This window comes from Euleptes europaea, chromosome 11 (assembly GCF_029931775.1).
Source record: "Euleptes europaea isolate rEulEur1 chromosome 11, rEulEur1.hap1, whole genome shotgun sequence".
Lineage (NCBI taxonomy): Eukaryota > Metazoa > Chordata > Lepidosauria > Squamata > Sphaerodactylidae > Euleptes > Euleptes europaea.
The window spans coordinates 78,543,441-78,571,078 of record NC_079322.1 but is presented as its reverse complement, the minus strand read 5'-3'; the positions used below and the strand labels follow the sequence as shown (position 1 = coordinate 78,571,078).

The following is a 27,638-nucleotide window of genomic DNA, read 5'->3' as shown; positions in this document are numbered from 1 at the left end:
GGGTTACATATAAGGTTGCCATCCTCCAGGTGGGGCCTGGAGATCTCCTGGAATTACAACTGATCTCCAGACTGCAGAGATCAGTTCCCCTGGAGAAAACGCTGCTTTGGAGGGTGGACTCTATGGCATTATGCCCCACTGAAGTCCCTTCCCTTCGTTCACCAAACCCTGCCCTCCCCAGGCTCCACCTCCTAATATCTAGAGATTTCCAAGACAGGGGCTGGCGACCCTAGCGACACACCATCCCCTGTCATTGTGTGGCTTGTAGGCAGGATCTCAGGCCGAGGTCTTTCCCATCACAGTTTATTACAAAGACACCAAAGCTCTCCTCTTCCAAGGAGAAGGGAGCCCGCAAAACTTCCACAGAGCATCCTTTTTAATTGGGGGATACCAAAATTATGTACTTCTTTAAAAGTCCTCAACGTGCCGCTGCCTACCCCCAAAAGCAACTCATCTCATCACACTAGAAGGGGGTGAATATGAAGGTTCCTTGATACATGTGTGGAGATTTTCCCCTATTCTGGATGGGCTGCAAATGTAATTATTATTTATTCATTTTATTTATTTTTACTTATACTCCGCCTTTCTCCCCCATGTGGTCCAAAGCGACTTGTATTGTTCTCTGTTTTATCCTCACAACAACCCTGTGAGGCAGGGGAACTGGCCCAAGGTCACCTAGGGAGCTTCCATGGGGGAGTGGGGATTCAAACCGGAGTAGACAGCTCCCCCAGAGCACTGGAATGCCAGGGCTTGGAGTCCTCAAGGTCTTGGGCCTCTCCCCGTGCTCTGAGCCTTCACACCTCCTGGCCAGCTGTCCTTCCATCCTCAGTTCATCTCCTCGGCGAGTAAAGCACAAAACCGTCCCGATTCTTGGCAAAGTTGGGCTGGGCTTCCCCGTTGCTCGTCTCTACACACACCAGCCTCTTCCTTCCTTTCAGGCTGAGCTGGATGCAGTCCGACACTTGAACCCGCAGCTCCAGCTTTGACCTGGGGTGGGGAGAGGGAGGAGGGTCAGTGGAACTCTCTGCAGACCGGGCAGCAAGGACGACGGAGACATTTGTTTAGAGAAAGAAGCAGGGCTAAGCTAGAGAGAGGAATCTCTATGAAGACTCAGATTTTAAAAATTTACTTATTTACTGACTTCATTTATACCTCACCTTTCCCACCAAAGTGGCTCACATCATTCTCCCCACCTCCATTTTATCATCACAACAACCCTGTGAGGTGGGCCAGGCTGAGAGTGTGTGACTGGTCCCAGGTTACCCATCAAGCTTCCATAGCAGAGTGGGGGATTTGAATCTGGATCTCGCAGATCCTAGTCCTACATAACACTGGCTCATCAATCATTTTAAATCAATTGTTTTAGTCTATGGCCCTGATTTGTGGATTTAAGTATCCGCAGATCAGGCCACGGTTAACCATTAGAATATATGATACACCAAAGCACACAAACACACACAAAAACAGCCCCAGCCATTGACAATGTTCTGTTTGTGTGTGTGTTTTTACTTTTCTTTGGAAAAGGGGCAACTCATAATTTTGGCAGGCCTCCAAAAGAAAGGCTTTGCAGTGGGAAGCAGCCACAGGAAAGATCCCCAATAGTTTCTGCTACTTCTCCTAGCATCATCAAAAAAACAACCACAGCTGTAACACAAGAACGTAAGAAAGGCCCTGCTGGATCAGACCAAGGCCCATCCAGTGCAGCAGCCTGTTCCCACAGTGGCCAACCAGGTGCCTCCAGGAAGCCCACAAACAAGATGACCTCAGCAGCATTATCCTGCCTGTGTTCCTTTACAGTACCTAATATGATAGGCATTCTCCTCTTGATACTGGAGAGAATAGGTGTGCATCATTACTAATATCCATAAGAACATAAGAAAGGCCCTTCTGGATCAGACCCAGGCCCATCAAGTCCAGCAGTCTGTTCACACAGTGGCCAACCAGGTGCCTCTAGGAACCCCAAAACAAGACTGTAGCAGCATTATTCTGCCTGTTTTCCACAGCACCTAATATAATGGGCATATTCCTTTGATACTGTAGAGAATAGGCATGTATAATGACTAGTATTCATACGAACGTAAAAAAAGCCATGCCGGATCCAAGCAAGGTCCATCAAGTCCAGCAGTCTGTTCACCCAGTGGCCAACCAGGTGCTTCTAGGAAGCCCACAAACAAGACGACTGCAGCAGCATTATCCTGGCTGTGCTCCACAGCACCTCATATGACAGGCCTGCTCCTCTGATCCTGGAGAGAATAGGTCTGCATCATGACTAGCATCCATTTTGACTAGTAGCCATGAATAGCCCTCTCCTCCGTGAACATGTCCACTCCTCTCTTAAAGCCTTCCAATGGAAGGCAGGGAAGAGCGCCCTTTGTAAGGTATGGAGTCTCTTTATTTTCCTGGAAAATAAAAAGCAAAAGCTCTGAAGCGTTCAGGCTGGGGAGGGGCCTGCCCAAATGGCAGTCGGCGGGGGCTCTTCTTTTGATCTCCCACATGGTGGTACCCAAACAATATGACACAATGGGGGCAGGGAGGACACGTTGCAATATTAAGCTCTTTTGTCCATGAATCTACTGCTTTCTGCCCTTTGGAGCAGGCAGATCCCATGTAGAAGAAGAAGAGTTGGCTTTTATATGCTGACTTTCTCTACCACTTAAGGCAGAATCAAACTGGCTTACAATCATCTTCCGTTCCCTTCCCCACAACAGACACCCTGTGAGGTAGGTGGGGCTGAGAGAGCTCAAATGGAGCTGTGACTAGCCAAGGTCACCCAGCTGGCTTCATATGTAGTAGTGGAGAAACCAACCCGGTTCACCAGATTAGCCTATGCCGCTCATGTGGAGGAGTGGAGAAACAAACCCAGTTCTCCAGATCAGAGTCCACTGCTCCAAACCACTGCTCTTAACCACTATACCACACTCGCTCATGTAATGTTGATTCCCCCCCAGTGTATGGACAGTGACACCATCTTGAGGGAGGGAGGATACCCCAGGGTTCCCTGATGCTGCACGTGCTGCAGCTGACGGGCATGATGGGAGAATCCTTGAAGCATCTGTCATAGTGGGCTAAAAAGGAAAGGGAGATGCCAGGAGGCAATATTAAGTGGGCCAGCCCACAGTATCAGCAGGGTGTGTGTGTGGGCCCAAAAATTGCTCTAGGAGCTGATCAAAGGAAGACATATGCAGGTTCTTGTGTGTTGCAAGCAAATGAAATGAGGCCTCCAGTTTTAATCCAGAAAGGAAAGAAACCCCTGTAGCCCTGAGATCCAAAGTTTGCAAAACACAACCCCAAGTGTTTGAGCGGGGAGAGATGCAAACGAGTGGACTCGAGAACCTCCAAGTGGTGGCTGGAGATCTCCTGGGATTACAACTGATCTCCAGGTGACGGAGATCAGTTCACCCGGAAAAAATGGCCACTTTGGAAGATAGACTCTATGGCAATTCACCCCATTGAAGTCCATCCCCTCCCCAAACCCTCCCTTCCTCAGGCTCCACCCCCAAAATCTCCAGGTATTTCCCAACCCGTAGCTGGCATCCCTATCCCAAAGAGTCAGGCACTTGCCCCATGTGGGCGCCTGAAGGGGTTTTAGGGTCCCCTGCCCCCCTATGGTACCGTGATCCGCAATGATAACAGAACCTCCGGCCCACAGGCGGCCGCCTGGAGAGACGGCCTCTCTTCTCATGATGGAGAATCTGCCCCCTCCCTCGGCAGATGGACCGGAGCGTTTAACCCACGTCTAAACTTATCCCAAACCCATCCGTCTCTCCCTGGCCAACCATCGCCATGGCAACCGGGCACTCAGCCAGTGCCATGGCAACGGGGTCCCTAGCACTTTCTGGCTGTCCAAATATGGCATCAGGATGTTGGCACTCAAAGAATCACCTGGAAGGGATCGGCTCGTCCCAGGCAGAGGAGCCAGGGCAGGCTGGTAGGGGAGACTGGGCTGAAAGGAAGCACCCCGCTCCCTCGAAAAGTCAGAAGCGGAGCCCGTTATGAAGAGCCCTGCTGGATTTGGCCAAGGGGGCTCCGTAAAATGCCACATCCATTTCGTCCCAGTTGCCAACCAGAAACCCCCAGGTTGCCCACTACCAGGGTGACGAGGTGAGAGGCCTCTGCTAGTACTGCCTCCATGGCCAGGGCATTTAGTGGTACACAGCCTTGGACCATGGAGGTTCCATTTACCCAGCTCAGTTATACATCTCTCCTCATGCATTCATGAGGCTGGTCTCCTTTTAAAGCCATCTACACAGCCACAGTTTGTGGCACCAAAAGTATGCATTGTATGTTAATTTCATTGAGTGACCCCCCCCCCAAAGTTCTGGTATTATGGGAAAAGGAGAAAAAGAGTTTGCTTTCCCCACACCGGACGGGGTCTCCAACCGTTTTCCGCCTGTAGGGACCGTAGGAATCCTCTCACAGCGTGGTGGGTGCAGCCAGAAAACAGCCGCCACAGGAGTCAAAGCCAGCCACCAAATGGCTGTTGCAGCTTACCTACAGTCACACGGTGAAGATCCTTGTGCTGTGGTGGCAGAAGAAGAGTAGGTTTTTATATGTCGACTTTCTCCCCCTTTTAAGGAGAATCAAATCTGCTTACAACCTTCTTCCCTTCCCTTCCCCTCCCCACAACACACACCTTGCAAGGTAGGTGGGGCTGAGAGAATCTGGAGAGAGCAGTGACTAGCCCAAGGTCACCCAGATGGCTTCACAGGTAGGAGTAGGGAAACAAATCCAGTTCACCAGATTAGAGTCTGCCGCTCATGAGGAGGAGTGGGGAATCAAACCCAGTTCTCCAGATCAGAGTCCACCGCTCTTAACCACTACACCACACTGGCTCTCTGGTAGTTGCTGCCAAAGCAACATTTGTAAAAATCTGCATGGCCAGTCAGAAACCTTCCTGGGGAAACGCCCCCACCTGGCCCTGCCCACTTTCCAAAAACACTTGGGGTGTGCCAGAAAAGGGGGCAGCGGGCACTACGGTGCCCATGGCCACCACGTTGGGGGACCCCTGTTCCATAATATCAACCTCCACACATGAGTCATTATTTCTATAATCTCAGAAGGCCCAAACTTCTCCAGCCCTACCAGTTGCAAAGGACCCAGTCCCATCACAGTTCAACCCCCATGGATTAGCCATCTAGAGTAGCATTGCCAACCGCCAGGTACTAGCTGGAAATCTCCTACTATTACAACTGATCTCCAGCCATGGCATTGAAGTCCCTCCCCAAACCCCGCCCTCTTGAGGCTCTGCCCCAAAAACCTCCCGCCGGTGGCAAAGAGGGACCTGGAAACCCTAATCTAGAGTTTTATGTGCTTAAGGGGCTACTTAAATCTTGCTGCCAGGCTGGGTAGGCTTGAGAGAAATGGGCACAAACTACCAGTCCACTGCCAGCTGCAAGCCCATTGCCATGATACCGGCAATATTTATGCTGCGGCAGAAATAACAGCGGGACTTCTCTACTATGAGCGGCTTGCAGCTCTAAAGCCTTATGCAGCATTTGGACAGGCAAGAGGGACAAAGGATTTCCAAGTCACGCTTCAGATTGGGGATCTGAATTCTGATTCACTGACCTGCCTGTAGGAGAGCTCCTTCCTCAGAGACACCCCCCCCCCGCTTTCCCCGCCCCTTGGCAGCCGCCCCTTTTGTGCGACACATGTGCTGCCATCTGGAAGGCGACCTCTGACCCCGGGTGGGCCTGTGTCTTTTCAGTCTGGGTAATTGATCCCCCGTGGCTGACATCTGCCTTCCACGGGCCTCCTTCCGCCCTCTGAAAGAAGACTGCCAGGGTGGGGAAGGCCTGGGAATACCCCAGCTTGGAGAGGGGTGGGGGAGGCATATGAACGAAATGCTGATGCCAATGGTAAAGGGGCTTGAGTACAAATCTGCCAGTGGAGCTGAGAGGTGTCAAGAAGCAAGAACATCGTCTTACAACTAAGAACATAAGAAAGGCCCTGCTGGATCAGGCCAAGGTCCATCCAGTCCAGCAGTCTGTCCACATAGTGGCCAACCAGGTGCCTCTAGGAAGCCCACAAGCAAGACGACTGCAGCAGCATTGTCCTGCCTGTGTTTCTAGCACCTAATATAATAGGCATGCTCCTCCGATCTTGGAGAGAATAGGCATGCATCATGACTAGTATTCATTTTGTCCAGTAGCCACGAATACCCCTCTCCTTCATGAACATGTCCACTCCCCTCTGAAAGCCTTCCAAGTTGGCAGCCATCACCACATCCTGTGGCAGGGAGTTCCACAATTTAACTAGGCGTTGTATGAAGAACTACTTCCTTTTATCTGTTTTGAATCTCTCCCCCTCCAGCTTCAGCAGATGACCCCGCCATCTAGTATTATGACTGGCATCTCCACTCTAACCTGGAGAAAATGACTGCTTTGGAGGGTGGAATTCATGGCATTATACCCTGCTGCAGTCTCTCCTCATGCCAAACCGCACCCTCCCCAGGCTCCACCCCCAGTTCTCCAAGAATTTCCCAACCTGGAGTTGGCAACCATAGCCAGAAAATGGGCTAAGGGTTTACTCTGTTCTCAGGAGCCAGAGTGATAGCATATGGGCCGCCTAAAACTCCTGGACTGGACCTGGCAACCCGCTATGCAGGCACTCGACTACTGTTCTGGCCGTGCGCCCGCCCCAAATGCTACGGGACGGTCGCTGCGCGCTCCATTGTCACGGACTCGGCCGCTCCTGCGAGCGCCGTGCAGCTAGCAGCTAGGAAGCAGATGCAAAGGCAGTCTCCGGTGAACCTGAGAGAAGCCATGTTCCTGTACAACCACTGTTCCAGCCGCAGCCATGCCATGGAAAGCAGACAGTCACATAGTCAGTGCCAAACACCCCCCCTTTGCAACATCCACAGCTTAATGGGCCGTCAACAGTGATCCTGATATCAAGATGAGTCGTTCTTCCCGCTATGCAGCAGCGCTCCCAGGACGTTTGCACAGATCGCACCCATTGTTCCAGAATGTTAATCACTTCAGCAGAGAATTTCCAGTTCCTCCAGGGTTGCAAAAGCCATCGGAATCAGAATAGATTTCCAAATTTTCACTACCCCCCCCCCAGTAGCCACAGATTAATCCTTTGGTCACCTTTTGTCACCTGGGAACCTAGGAGGGGTGAATCTCCTCTCCCCGCCCCCAGAAAAACAGTATATCTGGGGTGCCCCCATCCCATCATTTTTACCTTAGGTCTTTCCTGGCACCTTTGCCGTTACTCTGTCGGTTTGGGTTTTGCGCAGCCCGACCACGCTCCCTTCCGCCTTGCTGGTCAAGTCTACGGGAACCCCTGCCCCCATCTTGGTTTTAACTTTCAATCTGTCTTAGTCTACGTGAACTTGGACAACACCGCATCTGAAGGTAGATATTACCCCTCCTCAACAACTCCTATTCGTGCTTGAACTCCTCTCTTTAAACTTCCTAGAATTCTCTGTATGTGTGTTTGCATCATTGATTTGAATGAAAAAGACAAACACTTTTAATTGGAAATCTATTGCTTCTGTCTTTATTTGGAGGTCACAGTTACGGGCTCTGGTAGACAAAGGTTGCGATACCGCTATAAAAAGAAATATTGTAATTTGCCATCCTGCCTGCTAATTCCCCAAGTTAAAGGGCAATTTGGCTAACAAGAGAGTCTGCAGACTTGTGATGAACAGAATATGGCACTTCAGTGATTCCGGAACTCCTGAAGACCCAGGTTTTCATACAGAAAAAACAAACCAGTCCCCAATCAGGCAGGACTAGGGCTGCCAGCCTCCAGGTGGTGGCTGGAGATCTCCCGCTATTGCAACTTATCTCTGTGCGCTAGAGATCAGTTCCCCTGGAGAAAATGGCCACTTTGGAAGGTAGCGTCTATGACATTATACCCCAATGAAGTCCCTCCCCCCCAAAAAAAATCTCCAGGTATTTCCCAACCCGGAGCTGGCAACCTTAGACAGGAATCATCACAGCTTAATCCCAGAACCTGCTTCCTAAACCAGTGATCGGCTCTGTATATATCAAATGAAGATAAAGAGATTATCGATGCATGTGCAGACAGCTTCGCTCCCGCCGTGAGGCATGTACTACCCCATCCTCCCACCTGGCAATTCTCACTTGCAAGCGTCAGTGGGTCTGTATTAGGGTTTGCCAGGTCCCTCTTTGCCACCAGCAGGAGATTTTTGGGGCTGAGCCTGAGGAGGGCGGGGTTTGGGGAGGGGAGGGACTTCAATGCCATAGAGTCCAGTTGCCAAAGTGGCCATTTTCTCCAGGGGAACTGATCTCTGTCGGCTGGAGGTCATTTGTAATGGCAGGAGATCGCCAGCTGGTACCTGGAGGTTGGCAACCCTAGTGTCTGTGACATCACTTCCTGTCCTTTTGTTGGCTGTCTTTTCCCCCCTGCCAAAGAAGGCAGATGCCCTGAGGGCACACAGCAGCTTCAAGAAGCCACACACCCGCATACATGGGGAGGAATCCTCCCCCCCACCCGGCAGCTCACATGGCAGGAGGAAACAAAGGGCCTGTTATGGGAATTCTGCTTTCTTGTAGCACTATTTTTAGCGCAGCCCTGCTGAGTAGAAAGAGCCCTCTGCAGCTGCCGAAAGGATGAGAGGAAGCTCCAAAATCAGTCTAGCAAGCCGCTCTGAAGAGCCAGGGGGGAGCTGAGTCCCCTGGTTATGGGAGCATCGGGGCTTGGTAGGGTTGCCAGATCCCTCTTCACCACCGGCGGGAGGTTTTTGGGGCGGAGCCTGAGGAGGGTGGAGTTTGGGGAGGGAATTCAATGCCATAGAGTCCAATTGCCAAAGCAGCCATTTTCTCCAGATGAACTGATCTCTATCGACTGGAGATCAATTGTAATAGCAGGAGATCTCCAGCTACTACCTGGAGGTTGGCAACCCTATGGCTTGGGGCTATATGGAGCCATAGGCCTCTTGGTCAAAAGGTGCTAGGAGGAAAGAAATTTAAGTATTTGAAGGGCTGTCGCTTAGAGGAGGGCAGGGAGCTGTTGGCAGCAGAAATAGGACTCACAATAATGGGCAGAAATTGTGGGCGGAAAGGTACCGGCTGAATATTAGGAAAACATTTTTACAGTAATTCAACAGTGGAATCAGCTACCGAGGGAGGTGGTGAGCTCCCCCTCACTGGCAGTCCTTAAGGAGAGGCTGGACAAGCACTTGACAGGGATGGTCTAGGCTGATCCTGCATTGAGCAGGGGGTGGGACCGGATGGCCTGTATGCCCCCTCCCACCTCTATGATTCTATGATTTATGATTCTATAAGAGCCTTGCACTGAGTCAGACCACTGATCTGCCTAGCCCAGGACCGTTTCCATTCCAGGGGACAACTGCCCTCGACAGTCTTGGCATGGAGTTTCCCAACCACGCCCAGTGCCAGAGATCCTCTGGATAACAGCAGCATGTTCCAGCATCAAGTCACGGTCCCTGCTGAGGGGCTGCCGCAGACCCCCACCCCTCCCACCACAACATCTCTTCCGCTTCCCATAGAAACATGACACTTTGAGATGGCCCTCTGTAGCTTTGCAGTCTAGGGCCGAAGCTTACATTATTGTGATCACTCCACTCTGTTTCCGTATCCACAAAGGAAAATCCATCAGGTGAATCATTATGTTTGTACAATTTCCAAGGACACCTAGAACCGGCCTAGGTTAGCCTAGGGGCTATGGCTCAGGGCTAGAGCCTCTGCTTGGCCTGCAGAAGGTCCCAGCTTCAATTCCTGGCATCTCCAGTTAAAAGAATCTGGCAGCAGCTGATGTGAGACCTCTGCCTGAGATCTTGGAGAGCTGCTGCCAGTCAGAGTACACAATACTGACCTTGATAGAGGCAGCTTCATGTGTGTGAGATTCTGAGCTCTAGAACTGCCAAAAGTGAAATGTTGTAGGATATGGAACCAGTTACTCAACTTTAAGGTTGACAATGAGGAAATTGAAATTGTTGAAGACTTTCTTGGCTCCATCATCAACCCAAAGGGAGACTGCAGCCAAGAAATCAGAAGGAGATTGAGACTAGGAAGGGCAGCCATGAAGGAGCTACAAAAGATTCTGAAGTGTAAGGATGTGTCACTGGCCGCCAAGATTAGGTTAATTCATGCCATTGTATTCCCTATTACTATGTATGGGTGTGAAAGCTGGGCAATGAAGAAAGCTGACAGGAAGAAAGTGGATTCTTTTGAAATGGGGTGTTGGAGGAGAGTGTTACAGGTATTGTGGACGGCCAAAAAGACAAATACGTGAGTTCTAGATCAAATCAAGCCTGAACTGACCCTAGAATCTAAAATGACTAAACTGAGGCTATCATATTTTGGTCACATTATGAGAAGACAAGAGTCACTGGAAAAGATAATAATACTAGGAAAAGTCAAAGGTAGCAGAACAAGAGGAAGACCCAACCTGAGATGGACTGATGCCATCAAAGAAGCCACAAACCTAGGACTTCAAGACCTGAGCAAGGCTGTTAATGAAAGGACATTTTGGAGGTCATTAATTCATACTGTCGCCATAAGTTGGAAGTGACTTGTCAGCATGTAACACACCCACACAAGGGAGAGTTTATCCATTCAGCAGACTCCCGCTGTGCGACATTTGCTGGAGTTTCTATTTCAGGCTGCAGGGGGGATCTGCAAGTCCCAGGAAATCTTTGCCTTTCAGTTCTGCAGCTCACCATTTAAGCCAGCCTGCACCCATCCCCTGCCAGGCTGGTGTGCGTGGGGGCCAAAGAGCGTGCATCAAACCCACCTACTTCCACACACACACGGAGTACGCCTGCAGGTTTCCTGAGCCAACTTCAACCCCCACCCCCTCCCCTGTGATTAAGCTGTGCCACAGAATGAAACTCACAGGGACTTCACCGAGTCATGGGTCGTTTATGCATGGGTACTTTCATTCAGGTCTGCCCCCGGTCTGTCTCGGTTGCTTCTTGGAGCCATGCATGAGTTTTCCATCCATTAGAGATTACCTCGTTGCCAGCCCTCACAAATCCGGGGAATTCCCATTCCTCCGTTAACCAGATTCTTCCTTCTCCCCTGAGCTCAGCCTGGGTGAAATCCCCATGAATAAGGCAAAGTGTGGGACACCCAAGCTTGGTTTCTATCACAGAAAGCATGCAGCCAAATACAATGCAGCCTCTTTGGACTCCTGCTCTGGGCTGCTCACCTCCTTAGCCATCTGGGCAGAGAACCAGCCGGTGTGCCAAGACACATGGTCTGGCATGCCGGTGGGGTGGCCAGGGGTTGCCTTCCTCTGTTTCAAAAGACGTCATTTGGATTTTAATTGAAAACATTTTAGGCTGTATTTTTAGACTTCTCGTTTGTTGTGAGCTGCCTATTTTTGGTGAGGTTCGGATCCAACAAATCATTAAATCTGCTTAGAGCTATCCTGGGTAGCATCTGGTGGATGGTTCCGTTGTGGCCTGTTTGGATTGCTTTTAATGACTGTTGTCGTTCTGTTAACTCTTTTTTATTTGCCCTGCTTCGTTGTGTCATGTTTTAAATGTGCTTTTCAACATTGTTCCTATGCAAGTCACTCCACGCATGGAAACAAAAAGCACGTGAACTCCTTACAATCCATAATGAAATCGATTAATAAAAGGAGTCCCTCTGTGTGAAGGGAGGAAAGAGCACAGGAAACAAGATGATTCCCCAAGACTAGGTAGATCGTCTTGTTTCCATGGATATCTAGTGAATAATAGGAATTATGGATGTGGCCGTTACCCAGATGTGCTGGCAGGCCCATAAGGGGGAGGACTTCATGCCGCTTCACTGCCTGTGAGCACTTCAACACCTTCTTTCCACCTTCCTCTTTCTTTCTTTCCTTCCTTCCTGGCTCACCATTTAGTCTCAGCCGTTAATAAGCTTTCGGGTAGTTACCTAGCAACCATCTCCCTGGCTCCCAGATATCTGCAGGTTTCCCCTGCTCCAGCTCCAGAGGAAGAAGTTCAAAGGGTGCTCAGCAACCTGAGCAGATAACTCAGAATGGGAAGGAACTGCAAGGCTATGGGAGAATCAGGATTCATATCCCAGTTGCACTTGGGACACTGGACCAGAAATCGAGACCAGGGCAGACTGTAAAAGGAGGAGGAGGAGTTAAGAACATAAGAAAGGCCCTGCTGGATCAGACCCAGGCCCATCAAGTCCAGCAGTCTGTTCACACAGTGGCCAACCGGGCACCTCTAGGAAGCCCACAAGCAAGACGACTGCAGCAGCATTACCCTGCCTGTGTTCCACCGCACCCAAAATAATAGGCATGCTCCTCTGATACTAGAGAGAATAGGTATGCAGCATGACTAATATCCATTCTAACTAAGCCATGAATACCCCTCTCCTCCATGAATATGTCCACTCCCCTCTTAAAGCCCTCCAAGCTGGCAGCCCTGGTTCAAATTTCACCTCAACCACAAGATTAATCGCTGGTCTTAGAAAGGAACACTCTCAGCCTCAGCTCCCCATCTACAATTTGGCCTACCTTACAGGGCTATTGTAAGAATTACCAAAATAATGTTTATGAAGCAGTCAGAACATTGAGAGGGCTGTATAAATGCTAATGATTGCAGACAAAACTTTAGCGATATCTCCATCTGTTTCCACTCTATGTGTATCTCTTTAAATATTCCAGATCATTTGAAATCCCAAGAAAGAATGTACTCAGTTTGCATACATTATTCTGATCCTAGACATTAGGTACCTCTGAGCTCAGAAATCAGAATAAATGCCTGCCGAATACACAGGATTGACTGTGGGCATCTCTTAATCTTGGCAGGGAAGTAAAATGTACAGCCTTGGTACAACGTGGCTGGAAATTGTTCTCTCCTTGGTGGCACCTTTGTTGGCAAGGAGATCTTTCCGGCGTCAAAACCTTAAGAAGTGCAAATTGAAATCTCATTTAACAGGGTGATCACCTCTCAAAGAGCCGAGGCTTCAAGTCTCGCACTTGGAAATGGCAGGAGCGGTGTCTTAGCAAAAGTGAAACGCGTCCATCACGTTCGCACACATTTTATGCATGTTAATTATGCATAGTTTTACTTTTGCAATTAAATGCACACATTCATTCCTGGCCCTGTAGTTTTGAAGAGACTTCCTTGCTGTTCAGAAAATGTGAGGTGTCCTTCTGCAGTGGCCCTTTAGCATTTATTGGGATTGAACAATGGCAAGTGCCACCCTCTGTTGGCACAATGAATTTGTGCCAGGTTTATAGCATTTTTACTGTCAAGCATGAACTCATGAAGCTGCTCTATACTGGAACAAACCATCCATCCATCAAAGTCGGTGTTGACTAAGACAGGCAGAAGTTCTCCAGCAGCTCACTGTCATGGTTTTTCTCCCAAGGAATCTTGGGAACTGTAATTCCTTGCAATGCTGAGACCTCCTCATTGAACACACATGAAGCTGCCTTATACTGAATCAGACCATCAGTCTATCAAGATCAGTATTGTCTACTTGGACTGGCAGCAGCTCTCTAGGGTCTCAGGCTGAGGTGTGTCACATCACCTACAGTCTGATTCTTCTAACTGGAGATGCCGGGGGTTGAACCTGGGACCTTTTGCATGCCAAGAAGATTCCTCTACCACTGAGTCATAGCCCCTCCCTGACTCCTAGCTCTCATCCCAGAAAATTTCAGTTCATAACATCCCTGGGGAAGCAGGAATGACTGTTACACCAGTTTCAGTTTGTTGAGCAGACATGCCTTAGAGAACATCAGTGATAGCCTTGACTCATGAGACTGGTAGATTTCCACTCCATACGGTTAAATCCAGTACCTAAACGATATGACTTGACTCCAGAGGGCAAAACATTAATTGCAAATGAAAATAATTTTTGATATGCCTCCCTTATAAGCCAAGGTTGTCCCATGACATTTAAAAGCTGCTGTCTCACACACTGGCCATGTTGCAGAGGCTTCTTGCAGCTGCCCATAACCTGGAAGTTGTACTACAACGTCCTGCAAGGAATGCTGGGATGAACAGCCCAGAACATACAACGCAGCCTCTTAGGATGGCAAAATATTTTGGGGCAGCCCCCGCTTTCTAGAACAAGCTGTCATGGAAAGTAGATTTGAAAGGCGGTATTCCATCGCGAGCGTCTATTCAAGCCCTCTCCATTCAGCACCACGGCCAGCTCCTCCCAAGGGTTCTTTCTCCCCTGGAATTGTATAACTGTCTTGTTTCTTGCTGTTTTTTAAATAGCTGAAGTATCAACCCTGCCAATTTATTTGTTTTAGGGCTTCTGCTTCTTCTGAATTTGTTTGTATAAATTACTTTTATATGATATGATTATAAGCCACCTAAATGGATTTTAGCTAAAAGGCAGGAGAGAATAACTGAAAACGTTTCTAAAAAACGGAGATTGCAGACTTCAGACCCCTTCACAAGTGATGATAAGAGCTTAACCTTGTGCATGTCTACTTGGACATATATCTCAGTGATTTCAATGGAGCTTACTCACAAGAAAAGCATGCCTAGGTTTGCAAGCACAGATAATCTTTCAGTGTAGGATTTACCAGTGGTTATAGAAAGCAGATATAGAAAGCAGAAAGATTTTAAAAAGCAGATGTAAATTCTAGCCTGTGTGGGCTAGAACCTCTAAGAACTGCTTCTGCTCCTATGCAATATACATTTCAATATCTTAATTCAGAAGAGACCAACAGGAGTCAGAGAATCATAGAGCTGGAAGGGTCCCTACATGCCATCTAGTCCAACCCTCTGCTTAATGCAGGATCAGTCTAGAGCATCCCTGACAAGTGTTTGTTCAGCCGCTGCTTGGAGACTGCCAGAGAGGAGGAGCTCACCACCTCCCTAGGCAGCCGATTCCACTGCTGAACTACTCATACTGTAAAAAATTCCTTCCTAATGTCCAGCCCGTAATTCATACCCATTACTGCAAGTCCTATTCTCTGCTGCCAACAGGAACAGTTCTCTGCCCTCCTATAACAAAATCCTGCATAGAAAACACATTCAAGTTGGAAACAGACATGGAGCCTATGGGCTGATCCCCACATGCAACAGATGCACATGATTCGCTGCATGCAGACACAGCTCTATGACTCTATGGACCTTGTTGGTCTACCAAAGAGCTGTTCAGGAATTCTGATCCAGTGTCTCAGTTGTGGCTGGCTGGGATACCACAGGAGACCCTCCCTCCAGAGCTTAGGGGTTCCATAGTCTCTCCCGCTGAGGCACTGTTCAAGCACCCACAGGTACAGTTCTGGTCACCAAACCTCAAGAAGGATATTGCAGAGCTTGAGAAGGTGCAGAAAAGAGCAACCCAAATGATAAGGGGGCTAAGAGCAATTGCCCTATGAGGAGCGGTTAAAACACTTAGGGCTGTTTAGCTTGGAAAGAAGGTGGTTAAGGGGAAACATGATAGTGGTCTATAAAATTATGCATGGTTTGGAGAGAGTGGACAGGGAGATGTTTTTCTCCCTCTCCCATAATACTAGAACTGCTGAAGCTGGTGAGAGATTCAAAACTGATCAAAGGAAGTATTTTTTCACACAATGCATAGTTAAATGGTGGAACTCCCTGCCCCAGGGTGTGGTGATGGCTGCCAACTTGGAAGGCTTTAAGAGGCGAGTGGACATGTTCATGGAGCAGAGGGGTATCCATGGCTACTGGTCAAAATGGATACTAGTCATGACGCACACCTATTCTCTCCAGAATCAGAGGAGCATGCCCATTATATGAGGTGCTGCGTAACACAGGCAGGCTAATGCTGCTGCGGACATCTTGTTTGTGGGCTTCGTAAGCCACTTGAAGAAGAAGAGGAAAATAACCATTGCCAAAGCCCCAGGTGCCATCCTTGGTGTCCCAACTAAAAGGGGAGTCCAGGTCACAGAGCCGGGAAAGGCCTTTCTGTGACTGAGACCTTAAAGAGCACCACCAGGCAGAGCTGAAGCAGGCAAGCCTTGCCAGGATATCCAGAGGCTTGCCACTTCTCTGTGGTCCTGTCCATCAGTGAAGGCCCTTGTCCTAGATCAGGCTTTCTCTTTGGTCTACGGCAGAAGCCAGGCAGTCTACCACTAGAATCTGGGCCCTCGCGGCTGTGGGCCCCCAACTGTGGAATGCCCTCCCCATACTTGATCAGCTGGTGCCGGTCCTGATGCCAGTTTGGGGAAGACGTTTTTGTTTACTTTTGTTAAATGGCCGGTTGGGTTATACTTTGCTAGATTTACATATTAGTTTTATCACCCAGAGGGGGCTGAGGAATTAGGTTTTCATGGTCCCACATGAACACAGGAAGCTGCCAGACACTGAATCAGACCCTTGGTCCATCAAAGTCAGTATTGTCTAAGACCGGCAGCGGCTCTCCAGGGTCTCACACAGAGGCCTTTCACATCACCTACTTGCCTGGTTCCTTAAACTGGAGATGCCAGGGATTGAACCTGGGACCTTCTGCATACCAAGTAGATGCTCTGACCCATGCTCTCTTCCCCAGGAGTCCTCTTAAACCGTGCTCTTTGCTCTTACATGTTTTTAATGTCATTTATGGAGGTTTTCTCGAATCTTTGGCATGGGGAGTATCTACATTGTCTTTAGCAGGGGTCTGCTGCCTGAGATGGGTCTCGCTGTCATTCTTGGGCGGGGTCTTGATGCTTACTGCATCTTGGCTTCGTAACTTTGGCTGCCCCAGGACAAAGAAGAGGCTACACATTTCTAAAGGCACAAGTGAATGAAATCATCTTGGGCGTGCAAATTCCGGACCCTCCCACTGAGTTGCTCTCTGTGCAATTCCCCCACCCCCGGCCAGCTGTCTGCCTCCCCCACATTTTCAACCTGCCATGACTGGGTGGTAATTCCTCACAATCTCCTTTGAGAAGCTCTGGGGGAAACACACAGTAAACAGCCCACTCCCTCCCCCTCTCCACACCGTCCTTCCATCACTCTTTTCTTCCCCACAACCGGTCAGATTCAGCCGTGGGGCGGCAGCTGTCGGGAGCAGATGGTAGCAGCTTGGCTCTGCGGCAAGAGGGCTCCCATCTGCCACCTGCTGCTGAGTAGCGGGCCCGGGCAGCATTTGCCCTGCCTGGCACTCGCTTGCCTTCTCTACCAGGGAGGGGAGAAGCCAGGGGAGGGACTTCAGTGGGATATAATGCCATAGAATCCACCCTCCAAAGCAGCTCTTTTCTCCAGGGGAACTGATCTTGGTCATCTGGAGAACAATTGTAATAGCAGCAGATCTCCAGGTACCACGTGAAGGATGGCAGCCCTAACAAACCCTCCTTCTCTGCCCCTCCCCAAACTCACAGGCCATTTATGCATGGGTGGTTTTTCCTTGGATTTGCCACTCTTTAGATGCACATTTTCCCCATCCATATTTTCAAAACTCAACAATAAGCCCCCATGCAGAGTTCTGAGAATTTGGATGGGGAAAATGTGCACCTAGAGAGCGGCAAATCCAAGGCAAAACCTCCCATGCATAAATGGCCAGACACACAAAATCTCTCTGTTAGCAGCAATTCTGGGGGAGGGGCTGTGGCTCAGTGGTAGAGAATCTACTTGATATGCAGAAAGTCCCAGGTTCAATTCTGGTATCTCCAGTTAAAGGAACCAGGCAAGTCGGTGATGTGAAAGGCCTCTGCCTGAGACCCTGGAGAGCTGCTGCCAGTCTGAGTAGACAATACTGACTTTGATGGACCCAGGGTATAAGGCAGTTTTATGTGTTCATGTATTCTAGCCAGAGGGACCAGAGGACATTTCTCTTCATCAGTTATCACCTTCTGAGCCCAACAGCAGGGCTGGTTCTGGCCTCTCAGTAGGGTTTTGTCAACTCCAGGCTCAGAAATTCCTGAAGATGTAAAAGTGGAGCTTGAGGAGGGTGGGGCTGGGGAGGAGCGGGACCCCAGGAGGGCATAATGCCATACAGCCCACCCTTCTAAGCAGCCATTTTCTCCAGGGGAACTGATCTCTGTCGTCTGGGGATCAGTCGTGATTCCGGGAGCTCTCCAGGCCCCACCTGGAGGCTGGGAACCCTAGTTCATGCCTGAAATAGCACTGGAACCAAAGACTTCCTGTGCAGATGGTTCAATGTACCAGTAAACTCCTTAGCTGTTTTTCTCTTGCCTTGTAGCCACTGTCTGGTGTAGCGTTTTGCCCACTTGAGCAACGGCCACCCCACAACACAGAAATGCCCCAAAAATAAGGCACGCCAGGCCCCACCTGGAGGTTGGCAACTCTATCATACGGCTAACACACACAGGCACACAACACTCCTTCTCCACTTCTGATCCCACAAGTCACTTCACACAAGGAAAAAGAAAGTGGGGCGGCCCCTTTCTCTGCAGGTAGTGCTCTCCCGGAGCCTAGACGGAGATCCATCCTCCTCGTGAGCAGGCCCCATCCGGGAAGCGACAGAGCCCCCGCTTGCAGAATGGAGAGCACCAGCGTCAAGAGAAGAGGGTGCCTTTGGATCGCCCTTTCGCTAATCCCAGCTCAGACGCCCCTTCCCCCCCTTCTTGCTTCTCCACTCCAGACTCAGATTTGCATGAGGCCGTCCCCAGGGAAGAGGGTCAAGCCTAATCCCGGCACAGACGGGGCTGTCCATCCCTTGCGTCACAAGCACGCAGTTGCGGCTTGCACCAGAGACAGCTGGAAGGGGAGAGGAGTCGGCGTGCCTCCACAGAATGCCGGAGGAGGGGGATTTCTGAGGAGGCCAGACCGCCTCTCCCACAGCACCCCCATATGGCATTTCCACCTTTCCCCCAGTACCAAAAAGCACAGCATCTTCCAACGCAAACAGGATTCTTTTTGGCTACAATTTCGCCTTGTTTACAATGCAGCCACAGAGTCTCCAACATAAAACTGGCACCCAGGCAGGGGGGCCAACAGTTTCCCTTCTGGTGGTTTCTCCCCTACAAATCACTGCTTTCCCCAAGGGTGGTTTTTCATCCGACAGAGGAATAGAAATGGAAATGTGCTCTGTTCTCCAAAGAAATAAATGAATTTTTCATAGGAAATATCTCAGGAGGGGAATGGGTTCAGAAGGCCTGTCCTCAGCCTCCAGAGCTGCATTCAAGGAAAGAGGAAAACCTCAGAGACAAACAAGTCACCCCACAACATCGGGGTATGCGCTTTGGAGAGTCACAGCTAAAACTGATACCCAAAAACTCTTGTTGGTCTCAGGTGTTCCTGAACACACACGTAAACACATGAAGCTGCCTCAGACTGGCAGCAGCTCTCCAGAGTCTCAGGCAGGGGTCTTTCACATCACCTACTTGCCTAGTCCCTTTAACTGGAGATGCCGGGGATTGAACCTGGGACCCTCTGCATGCCAAGCAGATGCTCTACTACTGAGCCACAGCCCCTCCCCTCCTGGACTCGAATCTAACTGGTCTGCTGCAGACCAACAAGGCTACCCTCCGAAAGTATCACAGCTTCGGTTGGCTCGAAGGTGCTTAAGGAGAAGGGGCAGAAGAATGACACCCTCCTCAAATGGCTGTGGCAGGCCCGTTGGCTAAATTGGGGAGCTGCCCAGCTGACCTCAGGGGGCCTTCACGGAAGCACCCAATCAAAAATAGCAGCTTCCCTCCAGGTGCTAATCTGCCCAAAGCCAGTTTAAAGACATGCCTAGAAGACGAAGGAGAATGAGCCACTGTTCAAGGCCGGCTTAGAGATGCTCCTGTAATGCTACGTCTCCAACCATCCAACCAACCAGAGCTTGGGAGAAAGGCCACATGTGCCCTTGATCAGTGACTGTAAAAAGACCCACAGTCAGAAGTGAGCCTAGATTTAGGGGAACGCTTGTGAGTTTCCCTGTTTAACAGATCACCAGGCAAGCCTAACATCCCAGGAAAAGAATGCGGAACCCAGAATCCCTCTCATGGATGACAAGGTGAATCTCCTGGCTAAGTGCTGGGATTTAGTCTGGGCCACAATTCAATTGCAGAACACATTTTTCATGTCACACTCTATCTAGGGAACTGCATTTGGAGTGCTGCTCCCAAGATGCACTGTGCAGACAACACAGCCAAGAAGATGAAAATGGCTCCTCCAGAAACACCTCTGATGATCCTGGAGGCCGGGAGCACAGCTGGGAAGAGCAGAGCCCAGCTTCAGGTACCTGCTATTCCCATTCTGGTCTGGTTCACAGAAGATGATCCACTGAAGCTAAGGAAGACTCCAAGGGGGCTAGGCATTGCCAGATCCAGACCAACCACACCGGCAGAAAGAGCTGAGCAAAGCGTTCTTTTCAAAAGCCGATTACTCCATTCCAGTGTAGGTTGTGAGAGGCACCTGCTCCAGCGTGGCATAGTGGTTAAGAGTGGTGGAGTCTGATCTGGAGAACCTGGTTTGATTTCCCACTCCTACACATGAGTGGCGGACTCTAATCTGGTGAACCGGGTTGGTTTCCCCACTCCTCCACATGAAGCCAGTTGGGTGACCTTGGGCTAGTCACAGCTCTCTTAGAGCTCTCTCAGCCCCACCCACATCACAGGGTGTCTGTTGTGGGGAGGGGAAGGGAAGGTGATTGTAAGCCGGTTTGATCCTTCCTTAAGTGGTAGAGAAAGTCAGCATATAAAAACCAACTCTTCTTCTTCTAAATAGACTTGTCTGGTAGGTACATGAGAGAGGGCCTTTTCATGGCAGCCCCCATGATTATGAAACAACCTTAAGTTGTACAAAAAGTCAGCATATAAAATCCCCCCCTCCTCCTCCAGAGCGCTAGAAAATTCTATGGATGCCTTTCGGAGCTGCAGAACCCAGCTCTGGTAATTTGTTCCCAGTCTATATAGTGACAAACTAGATTTAACTGCCTCATCTATATAGTAACAAGGCTCATTTTGTTCCTTAAAGTGTCTGCTTGCCATTCTTCCCTATGCTAGCAAATTCAAAATATTGCAATACTCTAATCTTATTAATTACATACCTCTAACAGATGTTAGAGCTGGTGAGCTGCCTAACTCTGGAAGGTTCCCTTTGTTTTCAATCACAAAAAATAACACAAATCAAGAGATACAAATCAAGAGATGGGATAATCTAGGATGGTAAACCTCCTGCCCCAATCTTTTGTTTAAAGCTACACGTTTGTCCAAAATAATATCAGAAAAGTGGTGGGACTGCTCTGCTTGGTATGTACTCTTAATATATTTTATTTGTTACAATTATTACTACTTTTAAAAATGAGGAGGAGAAGGAGAAGGAGAAGGAGAAGGAGAAGGAGAAGGAGAAGGAGAAGGAGAGGAGGAGGAGAAGGAGAGGAGGAGGAGGAGGTGGAGTTGGTTTTTATATGCCGACTTTCTCTACCACTTAAGGCAGAATCAAACCGGCTTACAATCGCCTTCCCTTCCCCTCCCCACAACAGACACCCTGTGAGGTAGGTGAGGCGGAGGGAGTGTGACTAGCCCAAGGTCACCCAGCTGGTTTTGTGTGTAGGAGTGGGGAAACCAATCCAGTCCACCAGATTAGCCTCCGCCACTCATGTGGAGGAGTGGGGAATCAAACCCGGTTCTCCAGATCAGACTCCACCGCTCCAAACCACCGCTCTTAACCACTACACCAAGCTGGCTCTCTAACTGAAAACAGCAAGGCTAGAATTGCTTTTTCTCCCAGATAATGGAGGAAATTTGTGTGGGCACAACCTCACATCAAAGCTTGGGAACATACTCTTCAAGCTATGCCTGCCCTGCAAGCCTTTAAAAGAATATTTAGACTCCCACAACAAATATACACAAAGTTAACAAATATACACAAAGTTAACATGAAGTATGAGCACAAAGATGACTCCTCAGCTGTTGGGAGGCTACCATCTTGCCCCAACACTGAAGACACAGAGACCATTTTATCTGAAAAACCTGACTTCCTTATCAATGTGACAAACGGTTTTCAGACTAGGGGAGGGGACGCCTTAGGGTTTCCCCCCATACAAACTTGCCTGGCTATCAAGATCTCCAGTGGAGGTCTAGTCCAGAGTGCCCTAACCTTTCAACGGGAGGCAAATGGCTCACAAGACAGGGCCTTTCCTTCAGGGGTCCTGCCCCTGTGGAACACCCTCTCCACATCTATCTGACGAAGTTTTTGTTGCCAACCAGTTCTTCTGGAAGTCCAACAACAGAGCATAGAGGCCGAGGCCTTCCCCTGATGAGAACATCAGAAGAGTCCTGCTGGGTCAGACCAGTGAGGGTCCATTTAGTCCAGCATCCTGTCTCACACAGTGGCCAACCAGACCTTCTGGAGGTCCAACAACAGAGCAAAGAGGCCAAGACCTTCCCCATATGTTTAGAACATAAGAACCTCAGACGAGCCCTACTGGATCAGACCCGTGAGGGTCCATCTGGTCCACCCTCCCGTCTCACAAAGTGGCCAACCAGTTCTTCTGGAGGTCCAACAACAGGGTACAGAGGATGAGGCCTTCCCCTGATGTTGCCTCCTGGCACTGGCATTCAGAGGTTGACTGCTTCTGAATGTGGAGGTTCCCTTTAGTCACCATGGCCAGTAGCCAGGGATAGACCAGACCTCTATGCATGTGTCTGATCACTTTTTAAAGCTGTCTATGCCTATGGCCATTACATCATCATCTACATCTGAGAGAGCCTGAGAACCAGACACAATTCTCAGTGTTACTTCCAAATTATTGCTCCTAGGCTTCAAGGGAGGGAAGCAAAATTGGGTTTTCAAACAAAAACGGGAAGTTCCTCTGTGCCATCTGGCACCAGAGCCGCCTCCTTGAGGTTCTTCCATTTACCCCCACCCCCTTTTCCCATCACCCACCTTCTGAAGTGGTCCACCAGCACGCCCACCAGTTCTCCAACCCGGTTGTCATTGGCTGGATGCATCTTGTGAAGGCAGACCACCAGCCCGTGGTGGTTCTGTGTGTGGAATACCACCAGCTGGTCCACGCCACTAGTCACGCTCACCCCTGTCACCTGTCAGGATGAAAATCACATAGAATCATGGAGTTGGAAGGTGTCCCTAGAGGCCATCTAGTCCAACCCCTGCTTAATGCAGGATCAGCCTAGAGCATCCCTGACAAGCGCTTGTTCAGCCTCTGCTTAAAGACTGCCAGTGGGGGGGAGCCTCACCACCTCCCTAAGCAGCCCATTCCACTGTCCAACAACTCTTACTGTATAAAAATATTTTCCCTAATATCCAGCCAGAATCTTTCCACCCATAATTTAAACCCACTATTGCGAGTCCTATGATCCTCTGCTGCCAACAGGAACTGCTCCCTGCCCTCCTCTAAGTGACAGGAGGGAAGGAATTAATGGCTAGATCAGGATTCCTAGACGTGGTGCCTGTGGGAACCATCGTGCCCACTAGAACTTCCCACATTTTTCAGAAAGTGGGTACAGCCATAGTAAGGCAGGATTTGTTACTGGCTTCCTTCATTTGAATGAAAGAGTTTTCCACTGGAGGATCAGGATGGCCAGTAAACACCTGCCCTTTCCTTAGTGTGGGGTTCCACTCCCCCTTCATGATTTCCTCCTTCCCGGGCAGTGTAAAGAAGGAGGAATGCCATTTGCCTCCACCTCTGGAGGCAGCCATTTTCGGTTTCACGCTACCTCCTGTGGCAGCCATTTTGGGGTGGCACTCACCCCCCCCCCTCTCAAAATTCCAGAGGTGCCCTCAGCCTTAAAAAGGTTGGGGATCCCTGGTCTAAGTCAACAAGTAGGATTTTAGAAGACTCCATCAAACACCGGCACACACCCTTCCCATGCAAAAGTCTGCCTGAAAGACCAACCACAAACTTCCCTATGCTTTGATAGGGCTTCCAAACAATAGACTGTGAGGTTTTATGTTGATTTCATAAAATCATAGAATCATAGAGTTGGAAGGGACCACCAGGGACCATCATCTAGTCCAACCCCCTGCACAATACAGGAAATTCCAAACTACCTCCCCCACACACACACCCAGTGACCCCCACTCCATGCCCAGAAGATGGCCAAGGTGCCCTCCCTCTCATGATCTGCCTAAGGTCACAGAGTCAGCATTGCTGACAGATGGCCATCTAGCCTCTTCTTTAAAATCTCCACGGAAGGAGAGCTTACCACCTCCCAAGGAAGCCTGCTCGTTTGCCACAAGGTGGTATCTTTAGGAGAGGATCGGGGTGGGCTCAATTGTTCAAGAGCCACAAGTATTTGGTTGGTGGCACTACGGTTTCATGTGCTCAGAAAGGCTAACCACCAGGTCCATGGCAAGGTGCTGGGGCCGTAGGTCTTGCCCTGTGCCCCCTCTCTATCACAAACATTCTGGGAACATCACATGAACACATGAAGCTGCCTTATACTGAACCAGACCCTCGGTCCATCAAAGTCAGTATTGTCTACTCAGACCGGCAGCGGCTCTCCAGGGGGTCAGGCAAAGATCTTTCACATCACCTACCTGTCTAGTCCTTTTAATCTGGAGATGCCGGGGATTGAACCTGGGACCTCCTGCATGCCAAGTACCACTGAGCCATGGCCCCTCCCCAAAGGAACCGTGGGATGCAGACTTGCCTCCACCCGGTAACCTCACTCCATCTGAGTGCATGTGCTAAGAAACCTAGTCGCCAGAGGTGTGGCTTTAATTAAAGAGCCAGAGCACAATTGAGAGCTCTGCATCTTGCAGTGAAATCCCACTGCATTCAGGGCCACTGTTTAGCAGGGGCCCCAAGATGGGAAGAACAAGGGAGGCAAAATCCTAGGGGCCCTGCCCACCCTAGAGGAGGGATGAGCAAGGAGCCCCTTATTCCAAGGGGTTTTGAATCTTAGACTGTGTTCCCCACACAGACAGACCCCTTTGTCTTCCTCCTCCGAGCCTCCTCGCACTGCAAGGCACACTCACCATCTTCAGAGGGATGGATGCCATCACTCGGTATTGTTTCCTGGGCTCCATCTTGTACAGGTGCCGGTCTGTGATGAGAAGGGCCCGGTCTGTGCTCTTGTTGCAGTGGTTTATCTGTGAGGGACCATTGGGAAAACCAGGATGACAGGAATAAGGAAATGGAGCAGGCAGCGGATGTTAATGACCTGGCCACTCTCCAGTCAACCACAGAGACCCAAAAAGACGCCATCGCAGTCAGGCTAAAATTTAACTTCCTATCTGAAAGTTAACCGCTTTTCCACTTCCAGGGAAAAGTATATCTGTCTTTCATTATATTGCTACCAAGGAATAGAGAGACCGAGGGGGATGCCTTTGGATTGCTCAACGGCTGCCACATCGGATGAGGCTGACCAAGAGACGTGGCAGATGGCTCTTTTGGCTCACCGAGGTTGGGTTTGGCTCAAACCCCAGCTGGGTAATAGTGCTGCAACCTTATGGTTCTGGAGGGCTGCCAACCTGGGTTGGGAAATTCCTGGAGATGTGGGGGGTGGAGCCTGGGGAGGGCAGGGCCCTTAGCAGGGTATACTGCCACAGAGTCCACCTTCCAAAGCAGCCACTGATCTATGTAGTCTGGAGATCAGCGGTCATTCCAGCAGATCACCAGGGCCCGCCTGGACTTTGACAACCCTCGGCTCTATGCCACCAATTTATCACTTTCCTACCTGTTTAGGTGTGGTTTCCCCCAAATCCTCTTGGGAGCTGAAGTTTCATATGTATGCTAAGAATTAGAGACCCATCAGCGGCTTATAGAATTGGAGTCTGCAGGGGGGCCCCAGGGAGAAGGAATAGCTAGTCAAGCAGAGCATCTGTGATGTGGAGTTGCCCAGGCAATAAGCAGGCTCTCGGCGGGAAAGCACAGCTTCTCCACGCGGGTCCGCCCCTCACCTTACGGACGTGGCATGAGAACAGCACCGAGTGGAAATGCACCTTCTCCTTCAGGGCCTCCACCCGCTTTGCGAACTGGCCAGCCATGACAGGGTTTTCGTCAACCTGGAGGAACAGAGAAGGGCGTGAGCAGAGGGGCCTGCCTAGAGCAAGGAAAGAAACAGCCATTATCTGAGGAGAGGAGCCTACAGGGAAAGACCAGTGATGAATGGGAAGGGGACTTCTTCACAGAAGACATAATCAGCTTGCGGAACTCCCCACCACAGGACATGGTGGTGGCCAGGAGCTTAGATGGCTTTATAAGAGACAAATTAATGAGAGCCATGATGGCTATCGGGAACCTCCATGTTCAAAGGCAGTGTAACAGACAAATGCTTTGTGCCTCTGTTTGTGGGCCTGCCAGGGCACCCAATTGCCCATTGCGGGAAACCAGATCCTGAAACAGATGATCTTGGGAAACTGCTGGAGATTTGGGGATGGAGCCTGGGGAGGACAGGGACCTCAGAGGGGGGGGGGAATGCCATGGAGTGCACCCTCCAAAGAATCCATTTTCTCCAGGGAAACTGACCTCTGTAGTCTGAAGATGAGCTGTAATTCCGGGGGGTCCTCAGGTCCCACCTGGAAGCTGGCATCCCGACCTGTGCTGCATGCACAAGGTCTCAGATTTAACTCCTGGCATTGCCAGATAAAAAATAGGGGATAGACCTTGCTTGTCTGGAGTGATACCTGAATAACACCACTTCCATCTCTGCAAAGTGCAAGTCAGCTCTCAATTCCAGTCCCCCTTTCTCTGGACAAAACTGCCCTTTTTGCCTGCCCGGTCAAACAGCTGCCAAGAGGCAGCCGCTTTCTGGTGAAGGGGGCTCCTGGCTTTCCTCTTGCTTCTCCAGCCCTAGATGCTGGCCGGTGTGGCGGCTCTCCCTCTGTGAGTGGCAGCTTGGGTGGGGAGGCTCTTCTGCTTTAGCACAGCATGACTCCGTAGCCAGCAAGCACAGAAGCGGCTGTGGGGGCCTCCCACCCACACCGGCGCTTTGCTCCTTGATTAGAAGATTCGGGGAGAAATCACCATGGAGACGGTGCAAAGAAATAACTCCCTGCACTCGGGAAGCCCTTTCCTACATGCAGCTCTAAAAGCTAGTAGCCCCCACCTTCTTCCCCAGGAAACCCCAGGCATCTTGGTTGCTTCCAGCGCCCTTGCGCCACCAAGACCCTTCTGGCATTGTAGTGAGCAGCGGGTGACAAAGCACCCACCCACCCCGGTGGGTGGGACAGGCTTGACGCAACAGGCCTAGGCTGACTCAGCAATCCTGCCAGAGTGGAACGGAGAGGCAGCAAAGGCAGGGGTGGGCTAATTATGACCCCAGGGCCACGTCCGGCCTTCCCTAGCTTATCATTCAGCCCTCAGGCCACTTAATTAGGGTTGCCAACCTCCAGGTACTAGCTGCAGATTTCCTGCTATTGCAACTGATCTCCAGTTGATAGAGATCAGTTCCCCCAGAGAAAATGGCAGCTTTGCCAATTGGACTCTATGGCATTGAAGACAAACCCTAAACCCTGCCCTCCTCAGGCTCCGCCCCCACAACCTCCTGCCAGTGGCAAAGAGGGACCTGAACTTGACGTTGTCTAAATGTAGCCTGATCCATTAGACCCCCAAATGGGGGCAATTTGAGAGCCAAGAGCCAAGATGGCGGTAACGCCGTCGCCCACCAGGGGCTTTTGGCTAGTAGAACAGCTTCACCGCTCAGGTTAAAACAAAAATGCTTTTCTTTTCCACCAGGCAGGAGCTTCAGGGAGTTGAATATGGGGGCATCGGTGTCTGATGGCTCCGTTCTGGTGCCAAGACAACGGAGATCTGTGCTACCTGCTTGCTATTTTTACAGTCTGGGTTTTGTTGTTTTTATCAATGTTCTATGCTAATGTCTCTCCCGTCCTTCCATTCTGTCATTTATTGCTTTGTACATTCCATAAATAA

General features: G+C 50.1%; 1 protein-coding gene across 1 annotated transcript in view; it reads right to left on the bottom strand.

Moving 5' to 3' along the window:
- Nucleotides 1–830: 830 nt before the first annotated feature.
- The window catches only part of MYO1G (myosin IG), a 63,925-nt gene continuing 37,117 nt past the window's right edge, over nucleotides 831–27,638 (bottom strand). The window contains exons 19-22 of the mRNA XM_056857167.1: nucleotides 25,667–25,771; nucleotides 24,743–24,856; nucleotides 22,688–22,842; nucleotides 831–987 (exon numbers count right to left, since the gene is read on the bottom strand). Of these exons, the coding sequence (XP_056713145.1) occupies nucleotides 831–987; nucleotides 22,688–22,842; nucleotides 24,743–24,856; nucleotides 25,667–25,771 (531 nt within the window). The remainder of the gene's footprint in view (nucleotides 988–22,687; nucleotides 22,843–24,742; nucleotides 24,857–25,666; nucleotides 25,772–27,638) is intronic.